General features: G+C 36.1%; 1 protein-coding gene across 3 annotated transcripts in view; it reads left to right on the top strand.

Annotated features, from left to right (window-relative positions):
• The window catches only part of LOC131773121 (spatacsin), a 43,911-nt gene that overhangs the window by 12,843 nt on the left and 14,143 nt on the right, over positions 1-16,925 (top strand). For 2 of the 3 annotated variants that reach the window (XM_059089093.2, XM_059089091.2), the window contains exons 13-33: positions 42-113; positions 855-997; positions 1,614-1,722; positions 2,407-2,515; positions 3,109-3,388; positions 4,274-4,516; positions 4,981-5,087; positions 5,611-5,756; positions 6,218-6,388; positions 6,867-6,936; positions 7,862-8,027; positions 8,134-8,357; positions 8,676-8,784; positions 9,519-9,678; positions 10,147-10,308; positions 12,262-12,496; positions 12,740-12,888; positions 13,629-13,716; positions 14,374-14,406; positions 15,258-15,373; positions 15,682-15,789. In XM_059089093.2, the coding sequence (XP_058945076.2) occupies positions 42-113; positions 855-997; positions 1,614-1,722; positions 2,407-2,515; positions 3,109-3,388; positions 4,274-4,516; positions 4,981-5,087; positions 5,611-5,756; positions 6,218-6,388; positions 6,867-6,936; positions 7,862-8,027; positions 8,134-8,357; positions 8,676-8,784; positions 9,519-9,678; positions 10,147-10,308; positions 12,262-12,496; positions 12,740-12,888; positions 13,629-13,716; positions 14,374-14,406; positions 15,258-15,373; positions 15,682-15,789 (3,000 nt within the window). The remainder of the gene's footprint in view (positions 1-41; positions 114-854; positions 998-1,613; positions 1,723-2,406; positions 2,516-3,108; positions 3,389-4,273; positions 4,517-4,980; positions 5,088-5,610; positions 5,757-6,217; positions 6,389-6,866; positions 6,937-7,861; positions 8,028-8,133; positions 8,358-8,675; positions 8,785-9,518; positions 9,679-10,146; positions 10,309-12,261; positions 12,497-12,739; positions 12,889-13,628; positions 13,717-14,373; positions 14,407-15,257; positions 15,374-15,681; positions 15,790-16,925) is intronic. The other variant, XM_059089092.2, reaches the window with a different exon arrangement.

Below are 16,925 nucleotides of genomic sequence, written 5' to 3'. Positions count from 1 at the left end.
GGAACCAATACATGTATTTAATTCTGAACTATTTATTTCAGGGTCGGGATGTTTGGCAACAGCTTCACAAAGTTTGTCTGTACACGCTTCACAGACCTCTCAGAGATTTTCTGGTAAGGCTTCTTTGAAATCGGTGAGTTGATAGAAAAGTTTCCAAGAAATCAATAATTAGAGTGAAATTTTGAAGCTGATTGGAACATGTCCCTTTAATAGAAGGTTCAATCAGCCTTGTAGTCCATCATTAGCTTGCCTATTTGGTGAAAACTATTTGTGGTTCATATTGGAAGACCAAAATTCATCTAGTTCCCTGGCTGTTCTCCTCATGCAGAGGACCTTTACTTGGGAAGTAGAATGTAAAGGGAAGTTTGTTAAAAATGAAAAAATGCCAAGTGCTGTGTTGACTTGTCATCACTTGGCCAAAAGCAAAAGTGTAGATAACAATAAACAGTTTTCTTTCATCTCCAATAATCAGTAAGAATACCCCAGCCCCTGTTCATTCACTATATCTTAGTTATCACCTGACAGTCTTGTGTCAGTACCTAGTAAGATTACCATAAGTTAAGGAAATTCTGCAGCAGATTCTAGAGAAAATGGCACTATAGTACTGTGTTGGGGATGCCAGCATCACAATCATTTAAAACCAAGGTAGCCCCTGTTTTGACGACAGTGTTGGGACCAAGACAAGGGTTCCTTGAGTAGATGTGCCACTTCAAAAGAGATAACAAAAGACTGGTTTCGGTCTAGGACCAAACTTTGTTTCCCCCAAACTAAAATTCTTTTAAGAGGAACATGTATTTATACATATAAGGGTACAGACATCAATTTTTGTTAATTGATAATTTTTCCATGGGTAGTTGAATGAGCTAGAATCAAGAGATTTCTTGCCAGCTGAGGAAAGGAATGTGGTGGAGTTTTCAAAAACCTTGGAAACTTTATACAATCAACCATCATTCACAGAAGCTAAGAAAAATGTGAAGATTAATTACTTGAAAGACAGGTCTGTGACGAATGACTGCAAATATTTGAATATCATATATCTGAACTGTAGATTAATTGTAAATGAATGTGAGAGTGATCTCCACCATAATAAACACTACCAGTACTTAAGCAGTGGTGACGATAAGGCTTGCAAAAAAATTCAGAGGTGTACGGGAGTTGAACTCACGACCTCTGCAATACCAGTGCTCCACCAACTGAGCTAACAAGCCAACTGGGAGCTGGTCATTTTGTTTGTTCATAATAAACCTGTGAAGTGATGAGTAAATGACTGTGAATAAATGAATACCATTATGTGAACTGTGGATTGAGTTGGGGGGGGGGGGCTATTTTTGGCTCTGTTATCTCTGTTGAATTATTTTAATTTTGCAAAAAAGTGGGGGGGCTAAAGCCACTCCATCCCCTCCCTCTGCATGGTCCCCGTGTAGTATTTTTGTTGTTAAGATAACATTTTAGTACCTTGTAAAATCCATAGGAAAATGCAAATACACACGGGCAGGATTGTGATGTTGCTTGACCATTATTTAATCGTTATACATGTAGCTCTACAGTTGTAAACCTTATGGATGTGCTGTAAGACAAACCATATCAAGACAGTATGGTATGTTATATCTTAGCTGGAGAGACCTTGGATTGTTAAAAAGTTCTTTCAATCTGGGTTCAGCTCAAATCCTTGACACCTACATTCAGAGTGGGAATTTAACACCTGTGGACCTCAACAAGCAGGTAAAATCTTCACTGATTTATTTATGTTTGTGTTTTACTTGTTGTGCAGGTACTCCAGAGGACAGTATACCAAGTTTGGGCACAGGACTTGGAATAAAGATTTTCTGAGTCTCTATTTGCTAGAAATAGTTAACTCTACATGATTATCCACAATTATATTAAACTCATTTAGTAGCATGTTGGTCCTCATCCCTCCAATGGTCATTCTGTAATCCAATTAAATTATAATATGAGTTCTATTGGACACACAGTCAAACTACTGCATACTTGGCCACAACTTGACTAACCTGAGCTATGAAATTTAGTTCACTCAAAGTGCTTTATTAATTCTCAGATTGTTTTCCCCCCATCTTACATTGTACAGAGGAGTTGTACTATAGTATAGTCCACATTACACTCAGAGTGGTCTTCTTTGTAGGGGAATGGAATAAGTGAAGTTGAATCAAGAGCAATATTATGCAACTTCTCCCGCAAATAAATTGGCTGCCCATTGTCACTGAATAATGTTTTATGCAGTGAGGTTTTGATCTTTTTGTTTTTGCTGAGGCCAGATTGAGAATCTATAAAGAAGTGTTGCTGTGATGCATTTCTCTCATAACTACATGCAAGTAGATCAATGCTTTTTATGATTGTGCAGGTCATTATGTAATGTACTTATGTTTTGATAATGATATGATTTCACAGGATCATTCAAAAGGCAGTAGTTATGTTGAGGTACCTCTTGCATGGGTTTGTTCTTGGGATGAGCCATCACGACAGAGAATTGTAGCAGATAGGATTTTCTCACATAAAGGTAGAGGACTGAACTTAAGTTATTTTGGTGTTTATCTTTACAAATGACTGAAATGAATAAACTAACCTAAAATGTAGAAGACACCAGCATCCAATTCTCAAAAGAGAGTTCCCTTGCAGTATCTAGTTCTTCAGGTTAGTATAGTTAGACCAAACATATACCCATGATCAAGCCAAAGTATACTTCATACCTTCACAAGTTAATGATGAACAAAGTGATGGAAAGTTTCTGAGTCATTTGAGGAGCATAATACTTTAATTTATGGGTGGATAATGCTGTTCACTGGATAAATCTCTATCTGGTGGATAGTGCAGTCCTTTCTGTTAACACTTATCTGCTGGATAGCTATTTATACATTGGATAGCATCATCCACCCTTTGAACAACTGGGCCTAGATGGTTAAACTGGTTGGTTAATTAAAAGCATTAATCCTAAGCGATCCAAACAATATATAAAAAGAGCATCCTACTGGTACATATACAAGTATTTACCACTCTGTAAGGAAGGATTCCTAAGATCAAAATGCTTGAACTAGACTGTTTCATTAATATGATTAAACTGAGGTTGAGGAAGATAGCAACCTGTTTTTTCAGCTGGAGATTATAGTTGTCCACATCCAGATATTGGGTTCAGTTCTGAAGCACTTTGGGAGTACCTCTCCTCTCATATGGACTGGCAGACTTTGTTAGGATGGATTAGATCAATTGCCCATGATAACAATCCACCTCATGACGATCTCACACAATATGTGGGTGCGATGAGTGTCGTTCATGACTGGAACATTATATTCCCTTCACTTCCGTGTTGCATCTTCAGTGGAGGAAATTTCTGTCACAAGGTTGTCAAAGCAATGATTATGGAAGAGCTTTCAAGGTCAGCCCATTACAAAAGTTTTAAACTCATTTTAGGGAAGATAACAAATAAAGAACTCATCTTTTATGTCTGCTTCCATATTTTTACTTCAGATCTATGCTTGTGTTTGTAGTATGAAGTCAAATAGTGTAAAGTGGGTGGAGATTCATTGTAACCTACCTCTTACATCTTTTCAGTTTTCTCTCGCAGCCTTCAGTTATCTTTTGTAATTTATGCTATTTTCACAAATAGTGATTACCAAAAGTCATGCTTCTGCACATTTAACCACATTGCACACACACCTGTATGCTATTGTCCTAGATGACATGGCAATTGATAGTGTTTTGAAATATCAATGCACAATGTACATATACTTTTTTTCAATTTTATTCTATTGTAATCTGCATGTTACATTTACTTACACCTTCTAAAATTAACATCACTTACTCACCTAACTAACCAACTGAAGGTCTCACTACTTACATCCTTATTTTTACCTCTTAAAAAATAACATGACTTAAACCTTTAACTTATTTACCTTCATATCACTTTACTTTCATCAGCATTGTTTTTGATAGTGATAAACTCAATGCTGAATTGTTACTTGACTTGATATACTTACAGTACTACTCAAACAAGTTCTTATGGAATCTAAAATGATAGGAGAAAAGTACCTTCATTACTAACACTTAAGAAATTTCATGAGGAGACAATGTGGAAGAAAAAATTAAAAGGTGTCTTCATACCATTGAAACCTGTATGTGCTAAAATCCATCCCTGTTTGTTTGTGGAAGCATTGTAACTTCCAGCCTGCTTACATGTTGCCTTTCTTTTGTAGTTTATTGTATGCATTCTTTTGCATGCATCATTAATCTATAGTCACTAGTAATATTGGGCCCTATTTAGGAATGGATTGTTCACAACATCTCAGCTGTCAAATTTTCCCCTTCTTCTTCGATGTTTGAGTACTTCCCAGGCATTGTTTGGGCACAGTCTTCCATTTTCCTCTGTGGATGGTGGATTCAGCAAGGAATCCTTGCCTGTAGAAGGATGTCTTCTAACTGTTTCCCAGTTTCATCGATGTTTTGTTGACTACTGCATAAGACTGAGGCTTATTAACCTTTTGTACCACTACATAGACTTTTATGGGTGAGTAAGTTTATAAGATTTATGACTGGAGCAGTAAAGCTTATTTAAAATTAAATTGGATTTTAAAGCATGGGTACCTAAACTAAAGATGTCATTTTCTAGAACTACTTGAAGCTATGTGATGGACTTATTTACAAAACCTCTGATATTACATCAAATATATAAATATTGTTTGTTAAGTTCAACTCCTGTGGTGTGGGAAATTTTTCAAAATCAATTGTGACTCTATATTTTGAAATTCTGCAGTTTTTTGGGCCTTTTTGATATGTTTTACATTGTTAATTTATATTAAAAGAGGACTTAATACTGATACAAACAGGTTTAAAATTCAGAATGATGTTTAAGGTTTTTAATTTGTTTCCTTCCTTGTTTGTGTCAGTCTACTGAAAATGGGTCAATGTGGATGATATATATTTAACAGCATTGCTATATATTAATTGTTAAGCTGATGTTTACCTTTGAAGACTCTGTGAATCTAAGGAGAATGTTAGAGAACTCAACTTGGAATCAAGTAGACCACACTGGGTTGACATGCTTATAAAATGCCGTCTCTTGGGGCTCAATTCTCAAGGTACAAAATTTCTGTTGTTAAACTTTCCTCAACAAATAGATTATCACTGATGTAAAGCAAATGCAGTGATAAGAACAGCTGCAAATAGAAATGAAATCAAGAATGCTGGCAATAAAAATTTCCGTAAGAAAAACAATTGGTGGGTAGTTAGGTGGCATTTGAATGTACAGTACTTGGTCAAAATTCAAACGATTTGTTAAGTGATTTGGTTTGGAGCTTGCATAAAACACATGTCTGTATGAGAAGGGTAGTTAAATGAATGTTCCAAATTTTACTTCATCCAAGTGATGAGGGGTAATTGTTTAATAGCAAAATGCCCCAAAGTTGCTGAACAACTGATAGCAAATGACCACACAAAATAAGGACCATAAGTGCTGACACTCTTGTTAAGACTCAATGCTCACCTTAAAATGATCTTTAGTCCAGGAGCAAGAGGAATCTTGGAAAATTTTGAGAAAAAAGAGAATACTTTGATACATGTAGATAAATAATGTTTTCTATCCAATGTGACTATCCTTTATAGATCCCTGTTCTGTTTTGCAAGCCAGTCTTGCCATTGCTGGGTTTATTTTAAGAGTAGAATCGCCTTCCATCATGACCACTCTGAAAGCTGGACATCCAGAATTGGCTATAAGCAGTCTTTTGTATGGGCCAAACACACTGAGTCAGGTAAAATGGTTTCATTCACATGTGATTTGTCCTCTCATCTACTCGTCATAGAATACTGCTGACACTATGTAAAGTTTATGGCAAGAAGGAATTATTTCAATTTGATATTTAAGACTTCCAAGAATTTTTGAATACTCAACAGTGATATTATTTGGTTAATGAAGTGTTCTACCCTAAGATAATAGTTATAACGGTAGCAGGATCACGCATGGTGGTAGGTTCCTGAATTCTGTTTGGCAGCTAAAAGGATGAATTACACTGATTTTATTTGAAATTACACATATGTAGTCTCTGGAATATAAAGAACAATGCAAGATTTACATATCTTTACCCTAATGGTTTAGCTTCATGCAAGTATGTTTTTTGATATACTAGCAGGGTGCATTGTTCACATTCAAACCTACACAGGAGTAGAGAATTGGTTGTTCACTCTGAGCTGCATGGATTCCCTTTTGCTTTAGGCCATCGTGTCATCAGAATCACAGTCAAACATTTCAGTGTGGCAAGTAGAAGACAAAGTTCTTCATGATTCCCTTTTGAGTTTTCCCAAAGTACATTCAGCTGTATTCCCTGTTTCATCTGGTAGCCTTGGCATTGAATGTCAGGATGTGTCAGTTTACAGACTTTTACAGGTACGCTGGAGGTAAATTATTGATTTCACCCAATAACAACATGGTGAATGAATTTAGATCACTGATACAGTAGCCAACTAAATTATAGTTATTGGGGTATGGGAGTATCATTGTTTCAAAGAAAACAAAGAAAAGACTTTTAAGATAAAAAGGTAATCTGAAAATTATTCTCATATTTTGGATGTAATATTTGCAAAGCTAGATTCATTAGATTTCCAAGTTAAATTATTCCTTATAACTACCCTGAGAAAGACTGTGTTGTTGACCTGTGCAATGGGTTTGATAAAAGATAGAAGAATGCTTTCTCTGGTAAGGTTTAAATGCCATAACATTTGTCATAGTTAGATTCAAAGAAAGTCTCCAGAAGCCTTTTCTCTGAAATCATGCACTTGAGTGGTTCAATCTTGCTATAGGCTTGACAAATTTATTGACCTTTATTTTGTGTACGCTAATTTGTTAACATTCCTTCATCTTGCAGGGGAATTCACCATTTGAAATATCGCGACTTTTTGGTTGGCAGCCAACGAATGACCTTGCCCCAAAGGGAGGTAAATTTTTTCATATTGATGACACAAATTGTTATCATTTAAGTGGGGTAGATCCTGAAAAAAAATCGTTTTTGGTGACTATGACTGACGCTTTCTGGAGAGGTTATCATCACAAGTACCTGAGTCAAATGCATAGAAAATCATTAATTAGGAAGAGGATAGATTTTGAGTTCGGTTGTTGGGGACAGATGAATGGTGAACATTTAGAGAAAGCAATCAGATACTAATCCTAAGCAAAAACAAGATCCAAGGACCTCCTCAGAATTTTAATTTTAATTGAAGATCATTTCAGTTTTATGCACAACGAAATTAGTTGTGAATGAAACATAGTGCTGCACTGTAATCACCTGATACATCAAGCAAACTCAGCAGCAACATCTGAGTCTAAAATGAAGTTTTAGTAACTGCAAAAAACTTTCTGGCTTTAAGGAAAAACACGCATAGCAAATATCAGTCAGGAAAAAAGCACAATGACTGTAATGCAGTGTCTCCATTTGTAGAAAAAAGTTTTGCTTGGTAATCCTTAGTGAAAAATTAAAGAGTACATGTTTCTTTTTGTGGGGCACCTTTTCAAAACATAATGGTAAAACTGATCCTGGACTTTTACCAAAATTCACCATGAAATTGCATTTTGCATGTTCTATTTCTCAACAAATAGAAATTTTTTTCCATGTCCTCTCAGAAAATAATGTATCTTTGACAATCCATGCCAACATGAGTTTACCTTGCGATCTTAAAGAACTTAAGAGGCCTTTCCTGAGTATGGGCTTTAGAGAGCCAAAGATGGTTTTATGAAGATATTTTTTTCATTACCATGCGATTTTCAAAGATGACATGCATGTACGTGTGATTGTTTGGCTGAATATTATTAATTCTTTAACTTACTTAAATGACTGATCTAAATGATACTCATTCCCTTTTTCAGATACCTCGTATGATATGCAGCATTTCTCTTGTGACTCTTTAGTTTTTCAACATGCCCATAGAGAACGTCTGACGTTCTCATATTACCTTCGTCATGGTAGACCCTCTTTTGCGTTCGTAGCTTTTATTGGAGAGAAACTTAAAGATGTTAACGTGTCTAAAGCTAGGTAAGTATTATTATTTTCATTTCCGTTTTTCATACCCCGTAAAAAATTGTCACAGTGCATTACAGTAGCTATCATATAATTATCCTCTCCTCTTGTATTGTTACAGCATCCAGAAAGCAGCACTGAAAGCTTACAGAGTTGCTATACAAAATCTAACGAATCCTTCGATATGCGCTGCATGTGTGGTCTTCACTGAGATGCTAGGAATGGATAGCATGACCCTGAGGGTGGATATACAGGCTGCTAGTAGACTATTAGCTCATGGAGGATCTCATGAAGATCTCTTTGGAGATAATGCCATGAGAGAGAATTCGATGGCAGATGCAATTGGTATCTATCTTACTAAGCATTAAATGTAATGGTGGTGATGTTACTTGAAGTGCTTTGCTGTTTTTCAAGGCTGAATTAAAGAATTGAGTTACCTCTCTCCTTAAAAATAGGCAATCCATATTGTTTTCAAACGTTTGAATTAACTATTCAACCAAAATTAGAAACGTAAGCTTTGTTGTAGAAATAATCATGGACATACTTCTTGTTTATTCTTGATGATAAATACAGCTTCCTTTCGCTATTATTTTAACCAAGAAGTAACAAATTATCATTGCAGATGATCTTTTCTTCATTTGAAATTTGTTTCCTTACCTTCAGCATCAGAACTTTTGTCAGGTTCTGGAAAAGGCAGTGAAAAGCCTTTACGACTTTTAGTTGCTTTGAAAACGGCTACAAGAAATATCATCAGTAAGGATTGTTTGGACAAGTAAGTTAAAACCTGTTAATATACCTATGTAACACCAAGAGGAAAATCTTCCTTCTCCTGTACATACAAAAAAAAACTTTACAGTTGGATGTTATAAAAAAACCCACATTAATCAAGTTGTTTACCTGGACGGCCTGCTATTCATTGTGCATTTGATCCCCTGCTGAGTAACATTGTAAGTTCCAGTTTCTCTTGGTTACGCCACAGCTCTGAGCCACAAGCATTCTAGACTACAAATGGCCTTGATTGGCCACCATCCTCCCTGGACTCTGCTGCAAGTCAGACACTCGTGACCAAGAATTTAGGCTTTGAAGGCAACATGGCAGCTCTCTGTCATTCTCACACTTAATACATTTAGGGTCAAGCATTTGAGGGGTTTCTGTTGAGTTAAAGATTTTCTCTTGTTTTACCAGAAACTTGACTATGCTCTAGTTTATTTCCGTACCAGAGTGAAGAAGTGGACTCTGCTGAGGTGTTAAGTCGCTTTCAACTTAGAAACAGAAGGAATCTTGATTATTACCTGGCTATGTGTCACAGAAATCTTTTTACGATCATATAGGTAACAGTTCCTCATCCGCATTAGATACATAGAAGAAAAGTAAAACTAAAACTGTTAGTTAAGCTGTACACACAAGTACACACAAGTGTTTTGCAAAGGGAAAATGAAAACGTTATTTTGTACTCTAAATTAAAGATTCGTAAACTGTTTGTTTTATCTTCATTATTTTCTGCAGGACATCATTTGAAGCAGGCCAGCTGTGGAGTCTTGTGGTCCTATTCTGTCGAGTTCACAAGATGGAATTTCCAGTGGCATACTTACAGGATTGTGCAGTTGCAGAAAAGTGGCTGCCATTTATTTGCCATGCACAAGCTTGTCAAGTTCCAAAAGAGCAGGTACTTTTACCACATCATTTCCAAAAATCCCTTAAAAGCAATTTATATATGGGAAGCGCTTGTTTTCAATTCACAAGTGCAGAAGCATGAAAGATGCTGTATGTCTCCTGAAAATGTTTGAAATTCAGGAAGGTTTTACTAAGAAGCGATTTGTATCTGGAAAGTGCTTGTCTTTAATTTACAAAAGCAGAAGCACGAAAGAAGCTGTATATCTGCTGAAAATGTTTGAAATTCTGGAAGGTTTTGCTCATGAAGAAGTTATTTAATAGTTAAAAGGTTTATTCGACAACAGGTTAAAGAATGCCATGATTTGTTAGCCATTTCTTCATCAACTGTTTTGGAATTTTTGGAGTTTCAACATCACTGTTCCTTTTTCCTGCTGTATTGGCGTTCATGTGTTTTAGCAAGCTAAATCTATTATGTTTTGGTTTAAAGCTTGAGCCATAGAGTCTGCCTTTTCAATTTCAGGTGATCTATGTCATTGAGCACAACTTCTCTAACTCTTACATCCAAGAACATTTGCTTTTGGCCTTTGAAAATGTCAAGTTGATTAATGTAGAGAATGTCTCTAGCAGTGAACTTGGCAAGAGGCGACCCCGGAAAAGAAAGTTGGTCAGGACAGGAGAACAGGTAGCCTTGTTATTTCATGTTGAACGTTTTGCTCACAGGGAGACAGCTTTAAAACAAACCTAAAAATATTTGCGGAAGATCTGCTCATTCGTGTAAAAATGTCATAGAGGAGAGGAACTTCAGGAGTTCACTGCCATCAAAAATTTGACTCGGGATGCTAAAAGGAAACTGGCAACGTCAATAAAAAAATCAAACAAGTTTCTACTGATTTAATATGTTTTTCAAACACTTACGTTTCATTATACCCAACAAGAAATTTTTAACTAATCTGATGGAAAAGAAAGAAAGTAAGTGTAGCTTCTCACCTCAGTCATCTCATAAACGAGACTGGAAAAACCCAAACTTACAGCAACTGGCAACAAGAGAATGTTGCGAGGTCAACATGCAACAAGGAAGTCACGAGCGGCTTTTAAGATTGCTTTTACTGGAACATGGCTTCCCTCTAGAATTTGATTTTGAAGTGTGTGCTTCTAACTCCTTTAATCCTACGTCACTTTCTTGGTTGTATGTAATATATTCATAGCATCTTTACACCATATTAGAACTTAGGAATATCAAATACGTGTCACTATAAAAAACTGGATCATTGAATAATGCAATTTAAGAGTTTTAATTTGCTTAGTTGTCACGGGTTGCGAGCCACAATACCATGAGCATGCAAGAAGACGAGTTAAACAAGAAGTGTTTTTGTACATTAAAACATTCTTTTAATTTGCTCTTACAAAAGAAAGTTGGTAGATGTACCATTCATATTTTGAGACGTTTTTCATGAAACATTTATTCCACTCGCCCTTGTGGGCTATCTCTCGTCTCTCGCGACTGTAGGGTAGTTTTTTATCATAATCCATCAAATATTTATGCTCGCAACCGATTGGTCTAAATGCTCTACGTGGTTGAATATGCCTTAAGTGAAACTGAGGAACATCCAAGGATATGTTACAAATGATGCAACCCAATTTTCAAACTTTCTATTGTTAGAAAAGTGTTCATTTGAAATTTAATTGAAGATGAGAGAGCGTTTAGCTATAGTTACAGAAGAAGTGACATATGTTTGTTCAATATGTTGTACCAGAGAGCACTGAAAAGTAGACATTCCACCAAACAAACAGTAGAATGTTCATAAATATTTGAAGGATAGTAAACACAATATCCTCCATTTAGGGCGAAAATATTCTTGACATCTATATTTGTCCTTGGACATAATCTGTTCCTCGAAGCTCACAGTTTTCCTTGAGCTTCGCTGTCAGAAAACTCTTCAGATCTCAGAACAGGTAAGGTCTGCAGACAAATGTCCATGAACATCTTCATGCCAAAAGGAGGATATTGTTTATTTAGTATTTTATCATGAGTATCTAGTTCGGGTTACGTCTTTACACAGTGTCATGAAATATGCATGTTTGGACCAAAGGGAGGTCAAAATGGTTGGATATTGGCCAAGATACTTTATTCGTATATTTTTTAATTTATTTAAATTTGTTTTTTAAATGTTGAAAATGAAAAAGGCTCATAAATATATCTTATTAGACCTTTTGGTGTGTAGTATCGCTGAGAATTTTTACGAGTTGTGCCGTATTTTCACAAGCCCTACAGTACAATATAAATAACCATACAATATCGCAGGATATTTGTACTCTATTCGCGCGTTATTTCTACTCTTCTTTGCACAGTTATAACAATTTTTAGCGATCGTGAATATGGCTTGGAAATGATTGACATTTTTTCATTCTTTAGGGTGCTCTCTGAATAGTGGTTGTTATAGGGAATGCAAAATGGAGAAGTTTCTCTCTGTAAAGTTCTTAATAACTCACTTCAATAATTAATAGTTCTCATTTATTACAAAGGTTCAGGTTTTTGTTCGCGTGTTGTTTGCCAAATATTCTTTGCGACAAGTTCTTAATGAGGATTGGTATCTATCGCATAAGCTAGCTCTTACAGAGTTATGTTTATTCCAAGGTCATGGCACCATCTCGAGATGTGCGTGCTCAGTTCTACTCTCGCATGGGTCTCAGAGCAACAACAGCTGCACAACCTGAAACTGTCAAGGAGGAACAAGTGGTGCATCCATCATGCAGCAGTAGTGCGGAAGATGAGGAAAGCAGTAGAATATCGAGAAAAGGCGATGAAAAGAAATTGGAGAACAAGAAAATAGAACATCACGCGGATGATACATTTGATGCTGGGTTTTCAGGTTGTTAAGACTAAATTCTGTCATTGAGGCTGCAATTATGGCATAGTTTTCATGCTTTGTTGTCAGTGGCTTAGTTAACTTAAAGGGAGGTTATATAGTTGGAAACTTGTTTCGTATTTTGAAACAAAGAGTTGCTAAACGGAATCCTTGTTATGTGCTAAGAAGGCTATCACTTCCTTACAACTTCCATTAGCACGATACTTTCAATGTTTTTACTTACTCTATGGGCAATTTGTTTTCAAGAAAAGCTCCTCGATGCCGATGAAGTACGACATAATCTTTTTGACATCCTGTTCAAATGCCAATCAGCAGAAGTTCCATGGAGGAGCTTACTAGCCTATTCAATAACGCTTCAAAGGTCTCTGCTATCCGTGCTTGCAACATGCTTTCAGGTATGGCTTCATTAGAAGAGTTTTAGTGCAATGAGAGTGTGCAACAGGTGAAATGATATTTTAACATTTTAGCGTAGGATTAAATGATCTGTGTGTTTTTCGAAGAACTCTATCAAACCAAATTTTAAGAGAAAATTATATTTTGAAACCCTCATGACTTACTTAGTAGGAGTTTTATTTGCCAAGAATAACGCCAAAGAAAGTTGTCAAAGGTATACTATTATTATCAGAATGTTTCATAGATTTATTGTCTGTCATGCTTTATTTTTACTCTTCAAGTTGTCTGAAGCAAAGCAAATTGTCACGGGAAAAAAAGCGAGACGTTACACTGAAAAGTGCAATTCTTGCTATTGAGGAAACGATAGCATTTAATTGGACATATGGAAAGAGGGGTTCATCAATGGGGAAGGGAGGGGCATAACACTTATACATGTATAACCGGTTTAGATTTATTGTGTTGTTTGATATTCAGTGGTTTTCAGCTACCATTAAGGAGAAGGGTCTATTAAGCAGCGCAGTTGTTTAAAGTTGGTCTTGGCCTTCCTTCGATTAGACATTTGTATTTTGAAAAGGTGTCTGTGTGGTCTTACATCATGTAGAAGAGTCACCTGGATATAGAGGATACAAAAACCAGCGCCTTCATTATCGACAAGATTTCGTTTTGTTAAAGTTTTTTGAATACCTTGATATTTGTTGATGAATTTGAGAGGAGGTTTAAGCAGCCTTATTGTTCTTCAAAGGATTCCAGGCCACTTGATTGCCTTTGCGCCTGGCTCTGCTCAACTGTGTGCCCATCTGTCTTGAAACCTGCTGTAGCGTCTATCCCAGGTATGGAGCACAGCTATATGCAATTTTTTTTTAATACAGTCTCCTCTCTTGAAGGGATGTATTGCTGACAATCTCACTCACCTTCTCTTTTAAAAGCTCTTCTAGTGCACTTACTTTAACCTATGACGAACCTTGAAAAAGAGAGTTATTGTGCCTGCTGATTTGATCTAAATTACCAAAGAATTGTATACCACATTTTGAAGACTTGGCAGTATCAGTTGGGGTATCAGTTAACCAAACCAACATAACATAACATAACATAACATAACGTCTAAGCCTCTTTGCCGTTGAATTACTTAAGCTTCTGTGATAAATATATATTTATATACATATATGTTACGGAGACACTAGCACCACTCACTTACACGTTAGGTAAATTACTAAGTTAATCATACAATTCATCACTTACAGCAGATTACTTAGAGGACTGTTAATAAACTAATACCGTACTTCACTGTAAGCGCCTTAGGTGCTTACACCATTGATGTAGATAAAAAGAGACATGGGATTGTTTTACTATGTTGAAGATTATATGGAGTGACTGAAGATATTAACTCTGTTACCTTTGAATGAATGGTCACCAATGATATAATTATTTGATTGTTATCTAACATCTGACAAGACTGTCATCTCTAACGTTTAATACTCCATTAACAGGCAGTCGTCGGCGAGGCTCCTCGGATGTACAAAGTATGATTTGTTACATTTATGTTTTTCGTATGGCCCTAAAGCATGAACAATCTCATTGTGTTAGTTTCATTAGGTTCATTAACTTTTATTTGCTTTAACATGTTACACGCAAGACTTGTGTTTTGTTGTTGTCTTTTGTTTGAGTGTTGAAAATAGTCGAAGGAAAGTACATTACAATTATTAATAGATGCCAAAGTTTAAAGGAGGCTCACTATGTATTGAATGACCAGACTTCTTCATCGTTCAGTACGATAACGTCACCAATTAAAAAGCTTGTCATTGCTTACTGGACTGTCCTGCTGGAGTTTGACATACATATATTAAGTAATATATCTGCACAAGTAAGAGGAATGTTTGACGAAACAAATGAATCCTAGTAGAAGGAATCTACACTGACTGTAGTGTCGTGATGTTAATTTGTGGATCAGTGTATGATGTGAGGCAACAATGAAAAAAATTTGTAACTGTCCTGGCTGTTTTGATGAACCTTAGGCTTTTTCCAGATGAGACTATATCCATGTTAAAGATGAAAATGCTTGAAATCTCCGAGTAAAGTGAAAAAAATTCTTAATAAGTGAAGGTTTGGTCATTTTTAAATGGATTGGTCTGGAACGCCTGTTGTAATTGTTGAAAGGGACCCTAAGATAATCTCAATCATGTCGTTCTTTTTCTTGAAAGACTGACTCTTGGTAATGTTGTACACTAATGTCATCTTCTTCGCACTGATTTTCAAAATTCGCCAGTTAAGCCACCATGAATTGCATCGCAAACCACCTAAAATCCCGGCTTTAAGTCAATATCACTGCTGTAATCTACTAAATATTAAATGAAAGCATGTTATAATTCAACAGAACTTCAGTGGCATGACTGGACCCTGGGAGACCTTACAGCTCTCATTTTAGCAATTGTTGAAACGAGAGAGACACTTGCTCACACCCTGGCCAAGGCATTTTACATCTTTGATCCGGTGAGCTATGACTCTTATGACTGGCTATAAAGACCAAAACTGAAATCTGTTTTATGAGGTGTGAAGAGGTAGGACTAACGATACAATCCTTGTCACAGTTGTGGAAGAATTTCCCACTTCCTCCTTTTCAGTATTGGCAACAAGAAGATTGGACGGCCTGAAAAAACCGCAACTCAACCTTGAGAGGGTAGTGGGGATTTTTTTTTTAACAAAACTTGGCTAGGTTTGAAGTTGCGAGAATGAATTTGAAATCCATGGAAATACAGAGTAATACTTATTGAAGAATGTTTTGTATTGTTGCTTCTCAGGCCAGTCCTCTTCTAAACTTTTTTCGTTTTCACGAGACCTTTTTGGTGCTCCGTGACTATGAAACTTGTCAAGGATATTTGACTTCTTTCAAGAACACTTACCGCAAGGTAGGTTAAAAATAGGTTGAATTACGAACATTTGTGTGGCTTAGCACATTTCTAGCACTGGACTACTTTAAAGAAACTCAAATCTCAAAATTAGTGGTAATAATAATAATAATAATAATAGTAATAATAAATCAGGTGTGAAATTTTTATAGGTAATCACATGATTTCCAGTGCAATTTGGAATAAATAAGCACGAGTAAATTTTTTTAAAGACTAACAAAATTGCACGAGCCCGTAGGGCGAGTGCAATTTGTGGTCTTTGAAAAAATTAACAGGTGCTTGTTTATTCCAAATTGCACGAGGAAAATTACGTGATTACGTGTTAATAATATACATGAAAAATACGAGATAGCTTATCATAAGTAAGCATAAGCAAAGCGCGCGCATCTAGTGCAAAAATAATTTATTCAAACCGTGCGTTCGGTCAAAACAACCGCGTACGATCAAAACGATAATATGCTATGGTATCTTCACATCTTTAAGGCGCAAAAAAGTTCAAAGTCCGGCTAAACAGTTCAAGGAATTGTTCAGTCTATGTCCGAATCACTTTCGATGAAATGGAATCGTCGTCTCCGAGGTTTAACCATGTTTGTTTTTTCATTTCGGCGTTGGATCGCTCGAGCAAAATATTAAGCTGGGTTAAAGCAGTGCTTTTTAGAGTGTTTTCGTTGTTTGAGCTGTTTTTCACCCGCAGTGGCGAAAGAAAACCTACTTGAAACGCCGGCCATTGCTTCGCTCGCAAATTTTCAAATTTTCAAATTTTGTTGCGACATCCAAGGCTCGCATTTGATTGGCTATCTGTGAGTTTCTTTGGTTATTGACCAATCAGAATGTCTGGTTTGTTACTTTCTTTGCTCTAAATTAACTCTCCTCTGCACTGAATTAACTCTCTTCTGCACTGAATTACCTGAAAACTGCATTTATCTTAACCAATCAGAACTGAGTAATTGTTTCATGTATATTATTAGTATTTAAATGACAATGAATTTTGAACTGAGAATTGTATTGAACCATGAAATTTGAGATTCTGATGAATTGTAAAACATCGTAGTGACACTATGGTAAACTCTTGGATAAACTGTGCAGAATATGATGAGAGTCTACAGTTATTATCCTCAGGTTACAGAATAGCCTGG

The sequence above is a fragment of the Pocillopora verrucosa genome, chromosome 4 (genome assembly GCF_036669915.1).
Source record: "Pocillopora verrucosa isolate sample1 chromosome 4, ASM3666991v2, whole genome shotgun sequence".
Classification (NCBI taxonomy): domain Eukaryota; kingdom Metazoa; phylum Cnidaria; class Anthozoa; order Scleractinia; family Pocilloporidae; genus Pocillopora; species Pocillopora verrucosa.
Note: the sequence above shows the minus strand (reverse complement) of the source record. Positions and strands in the feature narration are given on the sequence as shown.